Raw genomic sequence first — 17080 nt, forward strand, 5'->3', positions numbered from 1 at the left:
GTCATTGAGTCTACTTGCTTTTTCATAGCAAAAGTAAAAAAAAATCACCCACTTATTACAGATGCTTGGCCATAAATTTCCACCGCAAACGTTGTTTTGGTCATGCAAACCACCGCAGAGTGCGGTTTTTATGCCCAGCCTTTCGCGCAATGATGACAGAACACTGGAATCATTGAACAGTTTTCGTTTATATTCCGTCATCCAGCAAGTCTTTAAAAAAAAAAGTCCATTACTGTTAGAGCTGCACCAATTCAACAAGTCCCGATCCGAGGCGACGAGGTTTTCGCGTGAATTTCAAAGTGTTCATCAGCACGTTAACCCTTTCCCCGTTCCGAGAAGTCTGCAAGTTGCAGGGTGGGTGTCCGGTTTGCCGCCGAATCTCGGAACGCACGAGAGGTTAGCGTTACATTCTAGAGGCACGACACTGCTGCTTTTCAAGGCTTACTCATCGCAGAGAACTGTAGCGACACGACCGCACGATAGCTGCCACGAAACTGTGCCACGCGCCCTCCCGCATGGCCTCGTGGAAGCCTTGGTACCGTTCAAGTTATTTTTTTTTCCCGTTTTGACGACACACACGCAAGCCATCGGAACGGAACGAAAAACTGATGACATACATGTACGTCATTGGAACAGGAAAGGGTTAATTACTGCCTTACGCCCGCTTAGCCAAGTCTTACCCAGCTCTTAAATAAAGGCCTTTTGCTTCTAAGCCTCGTCATCCCGCAGAGAACCAGAATTACTTTGTTTTGGTAATTTAGTACAGTATTTGACGGGCAACAGCATAATTACCAGCGCAATGTTAACATTCCTTCACAAAATCAATGCTATCTGCTCAATAAGGCGATCATCATTTCATTTCCAACACCACCTCGTGGCGCTTGCCTGGCACGTCAAGGCCCAGGCTTGGAAACCGCACCCGAGGTGGTGGCGGCGGCGGAGGCACACTGTCACCATGACACCTGCCGCCACCCAGCCGCTTTTAAATGGAAAAAGTATTTCTGTAAACCCGTGGCACGTGACTGGCGTGTGCTTCGCGCGGTGTCGCGAGAGGTTTGCTTTGACGCGGAAGCTCCTGCCATGCGCCCGTGAAGCGACCGCATCAGAAGCGCTTCATCTGCTTGCGCTCCATCTTGCGCTGCTTCTTCTCGCTCACTTCCTGCTGCTGCTGCTCCGGCTGCGCCGTGAACCAGGGCCCCAGGATGTTCACCCAGAGCAGCTGCGCCGCCCTGGCCGGAGCCTGAAACAATAACGAGATAACGAGGGAGGAGAAGCCGCGTGCGCATGCCACGTGCACACGCCACGTGCACACGCGTAGGTTCTCCTGTTTCCAACGTGCGCTTGTCCTCGAAAAGGAATTCGTTCGGCGCTGATCTGGTTACGTTGGAAGCCACGCAGTTGGACGTCATCCCATCTTATCTTAGCGGAATTTATAGAGCGCCTTAACCGAGGCACTTTGCGAAGAATTAACAACGGTACAACAACGACGACGTGTGACTGTAATGGTGGAGATGAGATTAATTAAATAGATGAGATCAAGCGATGGGGGAGAATCTGTGATTCTGCGTGAATTTGGTGAAAGCGAAATTGATGACCGTAAATGATGATGATGAATGCACGGGGTTAATGAGTGTGAGCCGTGTCATGGGAATATGACGAGGTAACGGTGGCGGTGATGAGGGGGAGATTAAGGCGGACGTGGGGTGAGCTCGGGAACAATGAGTGAGTTGTGAGTGAGGAGCAGAAACTTAGTGAGTGAAGGTGACCGCTTAATGTGGAGGGGACGAGGAGAGAGAGAGAGAGCAGCAGCAGCGTGGATTGAGCACAAGGGGGCGACAGATACAAGAGTGGCAAGATCCCACGACGCCACACATCGTGTGCCGCGTGACGTCATCCCGTCGTGCAGCTCAAATCGTAACGTTATTATCATAAATTGAATATTTCCGAGGACCAACGCATCAAGGTAAAACTTACATTTGACAAACTGTATTATGCTACATTTCGTGACTGCAGGGATCCATACTCTTTTGTTCTTTCGGTCAAGTCACGTAGGTAGACAAAATAAAACAAATTAAATCACGACGTTTCGGGCGCAACAGAAGCGTCCATCATCGGGTGGGACAACCACAGCAAGAAACAATTGCTGAAGTGGGCAAATTAAAAAACGTCATGATTTAATTTCATTTATACCTACGTGACTTTACCGAAATAACCAAGAGTACGTATTATGCTACGTTAAGCTGTATTGTCTTAGTGTGCCAGGAGTGATTGCTATGTAGTGTGATGAAATATCCAGACGTTGTTATCAGACTTGCAATATACAGATAGTACATCGGGTGTTCATGCAAACATGCCTCACCAATAGCCAAAGCAGCCAGAAGTAGTTTGATATGCAACTGAGCACTTGGACGATAGCTGTGAGCAGAATAACGTCCTTCAAGTGCCTACATCAGAAGAGAAACAGAAATGAACACTCAATGTCAAATACAGCACAAGTGACCCACAATGACCTCGCTGATCTCGTCAAGGCGCATAAACCATCACGTGAACTCCGCTCACCCTCGCAGCAGCGGCTTTTGGCTCGGCCATCGAACAAAGACGGTGGTCACTGCATCGCACGCTTTCAGATGCGCTTCTGCGGCTGTCTGGAACGCTCTTCCTTCTGATATCAGGAGGCCAATGGAACCATGCACTTTTAAATCATCTCGACTGACAAATTCATTTCTTTACAAATGGACCCCGTCGCTCTATCTCCACACTGGATGTCCACTTGGGAATGTTCCTTCCTTTGCCTTTCATTCCATCACCAGTTTTGGCCACTGCTCACCATCTCTTCTTGCCATGTGTCCTGACCCAAGCCCACTTACTTGATTTAAAATCTAATAATCTACCAGATGTATCCAATTTGCATTTGTTCTCTGCAATGAATGTGGACCGCGGGCCTGGAGTTTGGAAAACCCCGGCATGGAAGACAATACACGGTGGGGGAAGGAGTCACTCATCAATCATACGCACGCGGAGTAATAAAAAAAGGAAATCTTCAGCCTGGACTGCAACTGGCGAACCAAGGCAGCAGTAAGGATTACCGTATTTTCCCGAATATAACCCGCAGACACATATAACCCGCAGACGCATATAACCTGCAGACACATATACCCCTCAAAAAAAGCGTTTTGTGTAAAACAAATTTCAGATAGCCCGCACCTCCATATTCCCCGCATGCATTCATAGATTTAACGTCGTTACCGGAGCTTAATTCCATCATATGAATACGAAGTTTACATTTGTAATACATTCCACTATCAATTGTTAACATTAAAAACATAACGTGCACAACGAAAACAAACTAACCGGAAACGAGTGAACTTACAACAGTAAATAAGTAACAAAAGTAAATATACAATAAATAAGTAACACGTAACTGGTAGATAAGTAAAGTTTTAGCACTGGTAGATTGCGCACTGTGCAGACAATAACGGCACTACGGTGACGCCGTCGCCTCGCCCACAACCCCCCCCACCTCTCTCTCCCCAGCTGCCCCACCCCCCAACCCCCACCTCTCTCTCCCCCCAGCTGCCCACCCCCACCTCTCCCTCCCCCCAGCTGCCCCACCCCCAACCCCCACCTCTCTCTCCCCAGCTGCCCCACCCCCCAACCCCCACCTCTCTCTCCCCCCAGCTGCCCACCCCCACCTCTCCCTCCCCCCAGCTGCCCCACCCCCACCTCTCTCTCCCCCCCAGCTGCCCCACCCCCAACCCCCACCTCTCTCTCCCCCCAGCTGCCCCACCCCCACCTCTCTCTCCCCCCAGCTGCCCCACCCCCCAACCCCCACCTCTCTCTCCCCCCAGCTGCCCACCCCCACCTCTCTCTCCCCCCAGCTGCCCCACCCCCAACCCCCACCTCTCTCTCCCCCCAGCTGCCCACCCCCACCTCTCTCTCCCCAGCTGCCCCACCCCCCAACCCCCACCTCTCTCCCCCCAGCTGCCCCCCCCACCCCCACCTCTCTCTCCCCCCAGCTGCCACCCCCACCTCTCTCTCCCCCCAGCTGCCCCACCCCCCACCCCCCACCTCTCCCTCCCCCCAGCTGCCCCACCCCCCACCTCTCTCCCCACAGCTCTCCCGTCGCCGGTAAACAGTGCGCCCACTTCAAACATTGTCGTTTAATTGTACAAACAATTAATTTAAAACGTGATCACACGTGCAACTTTAGTGCGAGTGGTTTATTCAGCAGTGCTTTAGTCAAAGCTAAGTGTTGCATAGTGGATAGTCCTACCATGAAAACATTTAAACGAATCACGACATGTCACACGTGTAAAATATTTTTGGGATAACCCGCACCTCCATATACCCCGCAGGGTCTTGTTTTATTTGTAAAAAGTGGTATACCCCGCGGGTTATATGCGGGGAAAATACGGTACTAGCGAGAAGGACTTTGGGGGTAGTAGCGGTGAAGACACAACCACCCATTGAGCAAAAGCTGACTGGGTAATGGACTGTGAATGGGGCGGACGGGGAGCTCACTCGGCCAGGCCCTGCTCCATGTTGAGGTCGATGCCTCCGTCGAGCAGAACTCCATCCCCCGAGTACGAGGCGACCGCCATGTGCACCATCACGTGCCTGCAGCCGCCCTGTGCCAGGAGTGCCAGCAGAAGCATTGCCTGAATGCACACACACAGAAAAAATATACAAATATCAATTAACAGACTAAACGAAACTATTTTTTTTATTTTACCAGGTAAGGCCCACTGTGCGATACAGCTCTTTTTCAGAAGCGACCTGGCTATCACAAGTGATAGCTCAACGAAGTGGCTTATCACCACGTGGACATTTATTGTAGCCAAATACTCAAAGCGCGTGATGTTGATTCTAAATGTGGAGGGAAAAACCAGAGGACCCGGAGAAAAATCCACGCGGCCATGGGGAGAAAATGCACGCTCCAAATCTACAGGCGTCAGGATTGGGTTCGAACCCACGACCTTCTGCGTACTAGGCGACGGAGTTAACATCTCGCCACCGTGGCACCCCAGACTGCTAGAAAAATATCTGTTGGTGAGCACCTATTAAGGCTGGCACAGGGCACAATAGGGTGGTGGAGCCAGCATTGCGAATGCATGACTACCGTTTACAACCCAGGGTCCATTTTATCAAAACGGGAACCGATTTTAGGCCTCGTCGACTTAGGGGAGGTCCAGCATGATCTCTGTCCAGGCGGCAAGGAGAGCCTTGTCACAGGATTCTTAATTCAGTGCACTAACCAATGCACGCTCGCTCCACACGCGCAGACACACACACACAGACGGGAATTATAACCGAGTGTAATTCGTAAACACAAGCAATAGATGTACGTTTCCTTACCCAGGACCAAAAAGTTGAAGAACTATAGAAGAGCACGAGGTGGACAAGGACATATATAGCCTGCAAGAGAAATGGGACAGATTGGGTCAATGCACATGTTTGTATGGATATTGAACTTCTTTCACACCGTACATTGCTATTCGGAGGTGTTTGTAGCGAGGATATGAAACTACAGATCACCGAGTTTCGCTCATGCCACAGGTAATTGAAATCCTGAATTGTTTGACAATTTGGTATCTACATTCAAGTTGAACAATTTAGAACAACACCTTAAAAAACCACACATATAACATCAGCCATGATCTATTCACTTCTGGATGAAGGCTTCCCTCCACCGCCACCATCCGTCACTGTACTGAGATGCTACAATCCCACTTCTGTACATGAGCAGATTTCATCGCTCCATCTCCCTGGTTTCTCCTTTGGCTACCATTCCATCCCCAGTCTCGTCTATCAATCCACATCCATTATAGAGATGTCCACTTTTACGCGTCTCCAATTTGATTGTGGTACGATTCATTTTCCTTTTCCATCTCGTGGTATAATTGCCAGTACGGGCAGTCCCAGGCTTACGAACGGGTTCCGTTCCTGAGACCCGTTTGTAAGTCGAATGGTTCGCAAGTCGGAAAATAATCTACTGTATTCAAATGGGCATATGGTGAGTGTTATAAAACGTGTAACGGTTCAACAAAAAAAGGGATGCAATTGAATCATTTGGCGGGACCCCGGGGTCCCGCAAAAATCAGGTCAATAATTATTATTTTTCAGTCCGCCCACTTGTGATCCCGACAGCAACGTGCCGCCCGCCCAGACTCGCGCCAACAACAAGCGCCAGCAGCAGGCGGTGATCGACACGATGGGCGCCACCCCACCGGCCAAACGCAATCCCGGGCGTCTGCCCGGGCCCTCCGGTCAGCCGTCAATCCTCAGCTTCTTTGCCAAGGCGAGCCATCCCCAGCAGTGAATTTAACGTGTTTATGTAATTTTTCAACTTTTTACGAAACTTAGTGTCCCGAGTAGCTCTCGACGAGGCCAATCGATTGACCACTAGCTTTGTTGTTGGTGAGGCAAGACTCGTGTCGCTACGTGGTTTTTCCCACCCAGGGGCAGTGATGGGACCCCGGGGTCCCGCCAATTGCATCAATTGTTAAACTCATAAAAAAAGAAGAAATATATTAAGAAATACTGCGCTGAAGCAAATATAGTTCCGCGATTTGGTTCGCAATTGCGAGTTGATGTTCACAAGTCGGATGGTTAAAAAAAGAAACATCTTATGGATGCTCATTCGTAAGTCGGGCGTTCGTAAGTCAGGGACCGCCTGTGTGCATCTCGCATTCAAAAGCTGCCAAGAAAACCCAACGGGTTCCGCAGGTCTCGACGCACAATTGCTCCGATGATGACACGTGTGTAGAACGTCAGCGTCTCCTTGTTCTCCTCCACGATCTGCTTTTGGCCCTTGGTGCCTTGCTTGCCTTTGGGCTGCAACATAAACACGCAATGAAGCAAAGCACACGATAAGCACACTCAATTCATTGGCTGAAAACATCTCAATATACGGTAGACTGCAGAGCGTTGGCTTACCACCTGGCTCCCTTCGGGATTGTCTGTGGTTCCTCAGCGATTGAGAGATGCAATTTCAATGGGCGACACGGCATCAAACTAAACGATATTATCAACTTAACAAAAAAGTGACCGCTTAAAGAACTTTAAACTCGCTGGCTTCTTGCCTCTCAGCTCGCTCTCCTGTGCCGACCCCCCACAGCCTGGATGGAACTCCCATCCCACAGTCATCCGTGATGCCGACTTCCCGTGCCTCTGTTCAACTACTTCCTCAATTCGTGTATTTGCCCTCCTAAAAACAACTTCACAAACTGTTTCTGCACAGGGTCTTGGGATGCGTTCGTGTGTTTTTTAACCACAGCTGTACACAATTCCACTGCCCAGTATTGTAAAGCACTTGGTCGGTAATTGGATCGGGCGATCTTGCCGTCCCTTGTGACTCACGTGGACACACGTTTGTGAATGTTGCTATTACCTTGATTTGATTCATTAATCAATGAGCACACTGGCGTGGCAGTTTTCAAACGTGCTGTACAGGGTGGTCCAGATGTCTTGTGACCCCACCCCCATTTAATAATCTACAACTTCATATTTTAAAAGGTTTAGATAACAAAAATAATCGCAAATTAAAAAAAAACATTTTGGGGGGGGGGGGGGGGGAGTGTCACAAGACATCTGGACCACCCTGTACATCCACATGTTTAACACACACACAGAGTACGTGCGTAAAGTACAAAACTAAAGCGATCTAATAACCAACAATGATTTCCTGAAACAGGAGATTTTAAATGTCACAACGCAGCTGCAAGTCGTGCTACTTAGGAGAGACACGTGTACGTTAAATATTACTGTACCGTCCAGGGGTAGGATTAAACATTAAACAAACGCTGCAAATTTCATTGCATTGCAGTACACCAGCGCCTGTAATTCACTAAGCGGCGTTAGAAGGCTTCGTTTATTCACCGTTTAATTGTTTTATATCCACGTTTACGGGGATCGGCGGCTTAACGTGTGAAAGTGTCTGCTGGTGGTAGCAAATGAATTAAAACTTACAGCCATCGTCGATTGCTTTAGTTCACGGCGAAATTACACTCGTCTGGAAAAAAAATATTTCGTGCAGTTGATCTTTTAAAACAAGTTTAAGTCCCGTGTGCTTTCTTTTTAAACGTAAGTAAATACGCCTCACGAGAGGAGCTTTTTTTAAATTTCAATGTGCACGTCAGCACTGCCCACGGGCTACGGGGCCGCACCCGCGATCCCCGACCTCGCCTGGATCACACGGCGGGGCTTGGGCGCCCGAGTGTCGGCCGCGCATCCAGGCGACACCGCCTAAGGGGAGGGAGGTGTGCGAGGCCTTGCGCCGGCCGGCGAACGAGCGTCGGTTATCCCCCCCGTATCTCTCTCTCTCGATTTATTAACAAATTTAGCCGCTTTTAAACGAACGAACGCGAACGTTTACACCTCCTGGCGGGCTTCTGACGCGACGCTTTTTAAAGAAAGTATAAAAGGGGAGATAAAGACGGTGGTGGTGGGGGGCTGACAGAAGCCGACAGCGGCCGCGACTCCCGCTGGGCCGAAGCGGAAGCGGGAACCCTCCCCCCCCCCCCCCCCGATTGCTTAACACGCTCGCAGACTGTGCTCGGTTAATAAATCTATTATAATAATGACGATAATATATGAGCAGCTTGCAAAAAGTTTCACGTAACAAATAAATATATATATAAATATATAAATGTGTGGTTCACACCACGCCGCCCACGCGACACTTTGTCACGTGGACAATTGGTTACTTAGAGGCAGTCCCCGGGTTACGCAAGGGGGTTGTGTTACCGCGCACGATACGTAAATTTTCCGTATGTCGGAAACTGAACAAATTCCCCCCGCCAAAGTCAACCATAAAATCCCTACCCAGTAACTAGGGTCGTTTTTTACTCAGTGCCGTATCGCGCTGTCCTCCAGTTGCTTTCGCTACCTGCACTTGCAAGGATTCTTTCATGAAATCGAATATCAACCCTAACACTACCCATAATTAAACTAATGGAAGATATACCGTGTCCAATTGTTTATGAATACCACGAAACATTTTTTTTTATATTTATTGTTAACAGAAAGCCGTCACTTCCGAATGTTTGTATACCGTGCATTAGGCTTGGTCTATAGACTTCTCCGATTGCTGTTGGCTGAGACGATAAGCAATCGAAGTGTAATTGTGTTCAATCAAGTACGTAAAATAAATAACTCGTGAGATAAACTTAAACTGAAGAAAACTAGCAGTAGAAACATGGGGGGGAAAGCACAGAAAGCAAACAATTATGTAATGCTACAAAAGGAAAATAATTACATAACGCTACAAAACATTCCATTTGTTGGAGTGAGGAGGCGTAAGGCACAACAACCGGTTATACTTCAGAAACAACCGGTGTGTAGGAGAGTAAAAACCCACGACATTTACAATTCAAGTTAATGACATTCGCTGGTGATTCCAACAACCGGCGTCATCAGGCAATTAGCCAGAATTGTGAAGAAGTCCTCCCGTTTTGGTCTTAAATCGAGCAGCAGAGGTGACTGGAAGGCCAAAAAAAACTTTATTTTGGATAATATTGGTCGTGAAAGCCGATGTGTTAAACTTTCGAAGTTCCGTGCGTGTGAGTGCATTTCACGCTTTTCTTAATCGTAAACAATAATAATACCAAAGGCAATTTCAAGACAATAGTGTGGTACAGCAGTTGACGCTGGCACGTTTTAATCCCTTAGTTTATATATTTTAAAGTTGATTTCTGGATGGGTCTTATAGGCTGCCATGTGCCTCTTAAATCGGGTCCGCTTCTGTGTTGCATTACTTGGCAAGCAATTTATTCAATGCGACATTCAATGGTTCGTTTTTTTGTTTCTTAAAGTTTTCCACCGCTGTAATTGAATTAAATGCAAAGTGAAAACCCTTGCAAACGTTCATTTAAAACACAAACTGTAACTGGAGTTCATCAAACTTCCCAATGCTTGGAATTTACCTGCAAATTGCTCAAATGGGATTTCAATTGGCTTCAAGTGAGTAATTAAGACAACAAAAAACAGCGCGTCCATCAAATACCGGGCTAGGTGGGTGGGTGTCCCCAATGTGTCGCAAGTTCATCACAAAATCCTATTCCTTCCATTTCAAAAGTCCACACATTTTAAGAGTTTCCCATACATAGTTTGTTGACCTTCCCCCGGACCTCTGATTATCACGGTTTGCTACGTAAGATGCGAAAGATGTTCAACATACAAACCCAAACCTATTATATGCAGGCCACGGTATTTCCGTTCGCATTATTTCTAGGATATGATGTACATGGCGCGCATGGTAGCAGGCAAGCCACCGTACAACTGTAATTGGTGGTAATATATTTTATATATAAAGCGCCTTTCAAATTGGTATTCTCAAAGCGCTGTACATCAGAGGTAAAAAAAAATATTGTCAAAATAAAACACATAAGCTAGTAATAACCTGATCACAACACAATCAAACCCAAGATAAAACCAAAATAAAAACATACAGTGAGGGAAAAAAGTATTTGATCCCCTGCTGATTTTGTACGTTTGACCACTGACAAAGAAATGGTCAGTCTCTAATTTTAATGGTAGGTTTATTTGAACAGTGAGAGACAGAATAACAACAACAAAATCCAGAAAAACGCATGTCAAAAATGTTATAAATTGATTTGCATTTTAATGAGGGAAATAAGTATTTGACCCCTCTGGAAAACATGACTTAGTACTTGGTGGCAAAACCCTTGTTGGCAATCACAGAGGTCAGACGTTTCTTCTAGTTGGCCACCAGGTTTGCACACATCTCAGGAGGGATTTTGTCCCACTCCTCTTTGCAGATCTTCTCCAAGTCATTAAGGTTTCGAGGCTGACGTTTGGCAACTCGAACCTTCAGCTCCCTCCACAGAATTTCTATGGGATTAAGGTCTGGAGACTGGCTAGGCCACTCCAGGACCTTAATGTGCTTCTTCTTGAGCCACTTCTTTGTTGCCTTGGCCGTGTGTTTTGGGTCATTGTCATGCTGGAATACCCATCCACGACCCATTCTCAATGCCCTGGCTGAGGGAAGGAGGTTCTCACCCAACATTTGACGGTACATGGCCCCGTCCATCGTCCCTTTGATGCGGTGAAGTTGTCCTGTCCCCTTAGTAGAAAAACACCCCCAAAGCATAATGTTTCCACCTCCATATTTGACGGTGGGGATGGTGTTCTTGGGGTCATAGGCAGCATTCCTCCTCCAAACACGGCGAGTTGAGTTGATGCCAAAGAGCTCCATTTTGGTCTCATCTGACCACAACACTTTCACCCAGTTGTCCTCTGAATCATTCAGATGTTCATTGGCAAACTTCAGACGGGCATGTATGTGTGCTTTCTTGAGCAGGGGGACCTTGCGGGCGCTGCAGGATTTCAGTAATTCACGGCGTAGTGTGTTACCAATTGTTTTCTTGGTGACTATGGTCCCAGCTGCCTTGAGATCATTGACAAGATCCTCCCGTGTAGTTCTGGGCTGATTCCTCACCGTTCTCATGATCATTGCAACTCCACGAGGTGAGATCGTGCATGGAGCCCCAGGCCGAGGGAGATTGACAGTTCTTTTGTGTTTCTTCCATTTGCGAATAATCCCACCAACTGGTGTCACCCTCTCACCAAGCTGCTTGGCAATGGTCTTGTAGCCCATTCCAGCCTTGTGTAGGTCTACAATCTTGTCCCTGACATCCTTGGAGAGCTCTTTGGTCTTGGCCATGGTGCAAAGTTTGGAATCTGATTGATTGATTGCTTCTGTGGACAGGTGTCTTTTATACAGGCAACAAGCTGAGATTAGGAGCACTCCCTTTAAGAGTGTGCTCCTAATCTCAGCTCGTTACCTGTATAAAAGACACCTGGGAGCTAGAAATCTTTCTGATTGAGAGAGGGTCAAATACTTTTTTCCCTCATTAAAATGCAAATCAATTTATAACATTTTTGACATGCGTTTTTCCGGATTTTTTTGTTATTCTGTCTCTCACTGTTCAAATAAACCTACCATTAAAATTATAGACTGATCATTTATTTGTCAGTGGGCAAACGTACAAAATCAGCAGGGGATCAAATACTTTTTTCCCTCACTGTAGGTATATAAAAAAATCACGACGTTTCAGGCGCAACACAAGCGTCCGTCATCAGGTGGGACAACCACAGCAAGAAACAATAGCTGAAGTGAGCAAAAGGGGCTGCCGTGACAAGAGGCTATATAGGTAACAGAGGCGGGGGGGAGGAGTAAGGGGTTAGAGATAGAGAGGGGGGTGGGGTAGGAGGATGGGACCGCTGCGAGAGCGTTTTGTCTGCTTGTTTGCTCGTTCCGTAAACGCTCTCGCAGCGCTCCCCGTGCCCTACCCCACCCCCTCTCTATCTCTACCCCCTTACTCCTCCCCCCTCTCTTACCGATATCGCCTCTTGTCACGGCAGCCCCTTTTGCCCACTTCAGCTATTGTTTCTTGCTGTGGTTGTCCCACCTGATGACGGACGCTTGTGTTGCGCCCGAAGTGTCGTGATCTAATTTATTTTATTTTTTGCCTACGTGACTTTACCAAAAGAACCAAAGAGTATGGATCCCTGCAGTCACGAAAACTTCAAATATAGATTGACGTCATTTTTTTTTACTATTTATATTTGACCAGGTGAGGCCCGCTGAGGTACACAGCTCTATTTCCGAAGCGGACTGGCCACAAATGATAGCTCAACGAAGTGGCTTATCGCGTAGATATTTATAGCAGCCAAATACTTCAAATATACTCAGTTCTCCTATAACGCCGCGTGTTGTTTTCATAATGTGAATTGGCTATAACGCGATTAATGTATTGAGGAACACATTTTTTTATAAGGCGGATGCGGATTGGACATAACGCGATCGAGTGAATGGTACTACGTCGCTCGCGCAAGTAGGAATAAGTGGTCGTACGGCTGCCTCGGCGTAGCATCACACAAGACATTGGGATGCTGCTGGATGCTTCTAGACGCGCGCATCAAGTCTTTTCTCAGCCTGCGTACGCATCTCGCGTGTTATCGCGGACTGTGCTTTACCCAATATTCTATATTCCATTGAGCCCAATTAAATTGAGTAAACCAAGAAGATTTTGGTTAATCCTTCAAAGGTCTGTCATACTCAAGTGCTCTCCATCGTTGTGTAAGACCGGCTTTTCATTCCACTCCGTGTGTCTCTCTGCCTAAGAGACGACATTGAATTGGCCATGAACAGACTGGGAACACCAACCTCCAGTATAGCCTTAACAGACTGTTGGGGCAAGTGCTGTTAGCGAGCACCTATGAAGGCCGGCACGGAACAAGGGATGGTGGGTGGCCAACACCACGCCCGGCCGCCTTTGTCTCCCCAGTGGCGATATTTACACACCGCACCAGGTACTCATTTGAGGCTGAGTCGCCCTAGGGGAGGCCCGGGACCGGTGCAAATAATCGTCACTGGTGTTGGCCGTGAGCGGGAATCGAACTTGGGTCGTCAGGTTCGTAGCGCAGTGCGCTAACTGCTACACTACCGCTCTTCACAGGTTGTGCTAAGTATGAGTATACAGAAACACTTACAGAGCAGTCTTTCAAAAATGCGCTTTTAGCCATAACATCTGGGGACATAGCCAATTACATTACGTGCAAAACAAAACGCTGCAAAAATAAAATAATATATTCCACACAACATACTGACGGATATGCCCAACAAGGTTATGCGAAAGGGCGCCATCATTGATATTGCACCCTTGAATTGTTGCAGGTGTCGGTCAATTTGATGAGATGATTCAAACACCCAGAGCAAGACAGGTGTACATCACTGCCCTGATGGAGATAACTAAACCCGATCTACCCTTGTAAGTGTTCTCAGGAAGCCACTGGAGCTACTAGGACGCCACTGAAACTACTAGGGAGCCACTGGAGCTACTAGGGAGCCACTGGAGCTACTAGGGAGCCACTGGAGCTACTAGGGAGTCACTGGAGCTACTAGGGAGCCACTGGAGCTACTAGGAAGCTACTGGAGCTACTAGGAAGTCACTGGAGCTACTAGGGAGTCACTGGAGCTACTAGGGAGCCACTGGAGCTACTAGGGAGCTACTGGAGCTACTAGGGAGCCACGGGAGCTACTAGGGAGCCACTGGAGCTACTAGGGAGCTACTGGAGCTACTAGGGAGCTACTGGAGCTACTAGGGAGCCACTGGAGCTACTAGGGAGCCACTGGAGCTACTAGGGAGCTACTGGAGCTACTAGGGAGCCACTGGAGCTACTAGGGAGCCACTGGAGCTACTAGGGAGCCACTGGAGCTACTAGGGAGTCACTGGAGCTACTAGGAAGTCACTGGAGCTACTAGGGAGTCACTGGAGCTACTAGGGAGTCACTGGAGCTACTAGGGAGCCACTGGAGCTACTAGGGAGCTACTGGAGCTACTAGGAAGCCACTGGAGCTAATAGGGAGTCACTGGAGCTACTAGGAAGCCACTGGAGCTACTAGGGAGTCACTGGAGCTACTAGGGAGTCACTGGAGCTACTAGAAAGCCACTGGAGCTACTAGGGAGCCACGGGAGCTACTAGGAAGCCACTGGAGCTACTAGGGAGTCACTGGAGCTACTAGGGAGTCACTGGAGCTACTAGGAAGTCACTGGAGCTACTAGGAAGTCACTGGAGCTACTAGGGAGCCACTGGAGCTACTAGGGAGTCAGTGGAGCTACTAGGGAGTCAGTGGAGCTACTAGGGAGTCACTGGAGCTACTAGGGAGCCACTGGAGCTACTAGGAAGCTACTGGAGCTACTAGGGAGTCACTGGAGCTACTAGGGAGCTACTGGAGCTACTAGGGAGTCACTGGAGCTACTAGGGAGCTACTGGAGCTACTACGGAGTCACTGGAGCTACTAGGGAGCCACTGGAGCTACTAGGGAGCCACTGGAGCTACTAGGGAGTCACTGGAGCTACTAGGAAGTCACTGGAGCTACTAGGGAGCCACTGGAGCTACTAGGGAGTCAGTGGAGCTACTAGGGAGTCAGTGGAGCTACTAGGGAGTCACTGGAGCTACTAGGAAGCCACTGGAGCTACTAGGAAGCTACTGGAGCTACTAGGGAGTCACTGGAGCTACTAGGGAGCTACTGGAGCTACTAGGGAGTCACTGGAGCTACTAGGGAGCTACTGGAGCTACTAGGGAGTCACTGGAGCTACTAGGGAGCCACTGGAGCTACTAGGGAGCCACTGGAGCTACTAGGGAGTCACTGGAGATACTAGGAAGTCACTGGAGCTACTAGGGAGCCACTGGAGCTACTAGGAAGCTACTGGAGCTACTAGGAAGCCACTGGAGCTACTAGGGAGCCACGGGAGCTACTAGGGAGTCACTGGAGCTACTAGGAAACCACTGGAGCTACTAGGGAGTCACTGGAGCTACTAGGGAGCCACTGGAGCTACTGGAGCTACTAGGGAGCCACGGGAGCTACTAGGGAGCCACTGGAGCTACTAGGGAGCTACTGGAGCTACTAGGAAGTCACTGGAGCTACTAGGGAGCCACTGGAGCTACTAGGAAGTCACTGGAGCTACTAGGGAGTCACTGGAGCTACTAGGGAGCCACTGGAGCTACTAGGGAGCTACTGGAGCTACTAGGGAGCCACTGGAGCTACTAGGGAGCCACTGGAGCTACTAGGGAGCCACTGGAGCTACTAGGGAGCCACTGGAGCTACTAGGAAGTCACTGGCGCTACTAGGGAGCCACTGGAGCTACTAGGGAGTCACTGGAGCTACTAGGAAGTCACTGGAGCTACTAGGGAGTCACTGGAGCTACTAGGGAGCCACTGGAGCTACTAGGGAGCCACTGGAGCTACTAGGACGCCACTGGAGCTACTAGGAAGTCACTGGAGCTACTAGGAAGTCACTGGAGCTACTAGGAAGTCACTGGAGCTACTAGGGAGTCACTGGAGCTACTAGGAAGTCACTGGAGCTACTAGGGAGTCACTGGAGCTACTAGAGGAAGTCACTGGAGCTACTAGGAAGTCACTGGAGCTACTAGGAAGCTACTGGCGCTACTAGGGAGCCACTGGAGCTACTAGGGAGCCACTGGAGCTACTAGGGAGTCACTGGAGCTACTAGGAAGTCACTGGAGCTACTAGGGAGCTACTGGAGCTACTAGGGAGTCACTGGAGCTACTAGGGAGCCACTGGAGCTACTAGGAAGCTACTGGAGCTAATAGGGAGCCATTGGAGCTACTAGGGAGCCACTGGAGCTACTAGGGAGCCACTGGAGCTACTAGGAAGTCACTGGCGCTACTAGGGAGCCACTGGAGCTACTAGGGAGTCACTGGAGCTACTAGGAAGTCACTGGAGCTACTAGGAAGTCACTGGAGCTACTAGGGAGTCAGTGGAGCTACTAGGGAGTCACTGGAGCTACTAGGGAGCCACTGGAGCTACTAGGAAGCTACTGGAGCTACTAGGGAGTCACTGGAGCTACTAGGGAGCTACTGGAGCTACTAGGGAGTCACTGGAGCTACTAGGGAGCTACTGGAGCTACTACGGAGTCACTGGAGCTACTAGGGAGCCACTGGAGCTACTAGGGAGCCACTGGAGCTACTAGGGAGTCACTGGAGCTACTAGGAAGTCACTGGAGCTACTAGGGAGCCACTGGAGCTACTAGGGAGTCAGTGGAGCTACTAGGGAGTCAGCGGAGCTACTAGGGAGTCACTGGAGCTACTAGGGAGCCACTGGAGCTACTAGGAAGCTACTGGAGCTACTAGGGAGTCACTGGAGCTACTAGGGAGCTACTGGAGCTACTAGGGAGTCACTGGAGCTACTAGGGAGCTACTGGAGCTACTAGGGAGTCACTGGAGCTACTAGGGAGCCACTGGAGCTACTAGGGAGCCACTGGAGCTACTAGGGAGTCACTGGAGCTACTAGGAAGTCACTGGAGCTACTAGGGAGCCACTGGAGCTACTAGGAAGCTACTGGAGCTACTAGGAAGCCACTGGAGCTACTAGGGAGCCACGGGAGCTACTAGGGAGCCACGGGAGCTACTAGGGAGCCACTGGAGCTACTAGGGAGCTATTGGAGCTACTAGGAAGTCACTGGAGCTACTAGGGAGCCACTGGAGCTACTAGGGAGTCACTGGAGCTACTAGGGAGCCACTGGAGCTACTAGGG

General features: G+C 49.1%; 1 protein-coding gene across 2 annotated transcripts; it reads right to left on the reverse strand.

Annotated features, from left to right (window-relative positions):
- Positions 1-169: 169 nt before the first annotated feature.
- Positions 170-8651, reverse strand: TMEM208 (transmembrane protein 208). Of its 2 annotated transcripts, XM_032974845.2 has the most exons (6): positions 7969-8651; positions 6739-6834; positions 5356-5415; positions 4522-4658; positions 2360-2444; positions 170-1240 (listed from the first exon to the last, which is right to left on the reverse strand). In XM_032974845.2, the coding sequence occupies exons 1-6, from the start codon at positions 7972-7974 to the stop codon at positions 1103-1105; spliced, it is 522 nt and encodes a 173-aa protein (XP_032830736.1). In that variant the 5' UTR covers positions 7975-8651; the 3' UTR covers positions 170-1102. The 2 variants fall into 2 exon arrangements, with proteins under 2 accessions (XP_032830736.1, XP_032830735.1); XM_032974844.2 differs by lacking the exon at positions 7969-8651 and having other exon boundaries at positions 6739-6843.
- Positions 8652-17080: the final 8429 nt, after the last annotated feature.

The sequence above is a fragment of the Petromyzon marinus genome, chromosome 54, assembly GCF_048934315.1.
Source record: "Petromyzon marinus isolate PM22_M1 ecotype Great Lakes invasive population chromosome 54, UKy_Petmar_22M1.pri1.0, whole genome shotgun sequence".
Lineage (NCBI taxonomy): Eukaryota > Metazoa > Chordata > Hyperoartia > Petromyzontiformes > Petromyzontidae > Petromyzon > Petromyzon marinus.

Coding starts and splice junctions, on each gene's coding strand:
- TMEM208 (XM_032974844.2), bottom strand. CDS start 6,843: ATGTTGCAGCCCAAAGGCAAGCAAGGCACCAAGGGCCAAAAGCAGATC. Junction 2,445..4,521: donor ATGGAGCAGGGCCTGGCCGA/GTGAGCTCCCCG, acceptor CTTCTGATGTAG/GCACTTGAAGGACGTTATTC. Junction 1,241..2,359: donor TCTGGCTGCTTTGGCTATTG/GTGAGGCATGTT, acceptor TTATTGTTTCAG/GCTCCGGCCAGGGCGGCGCA.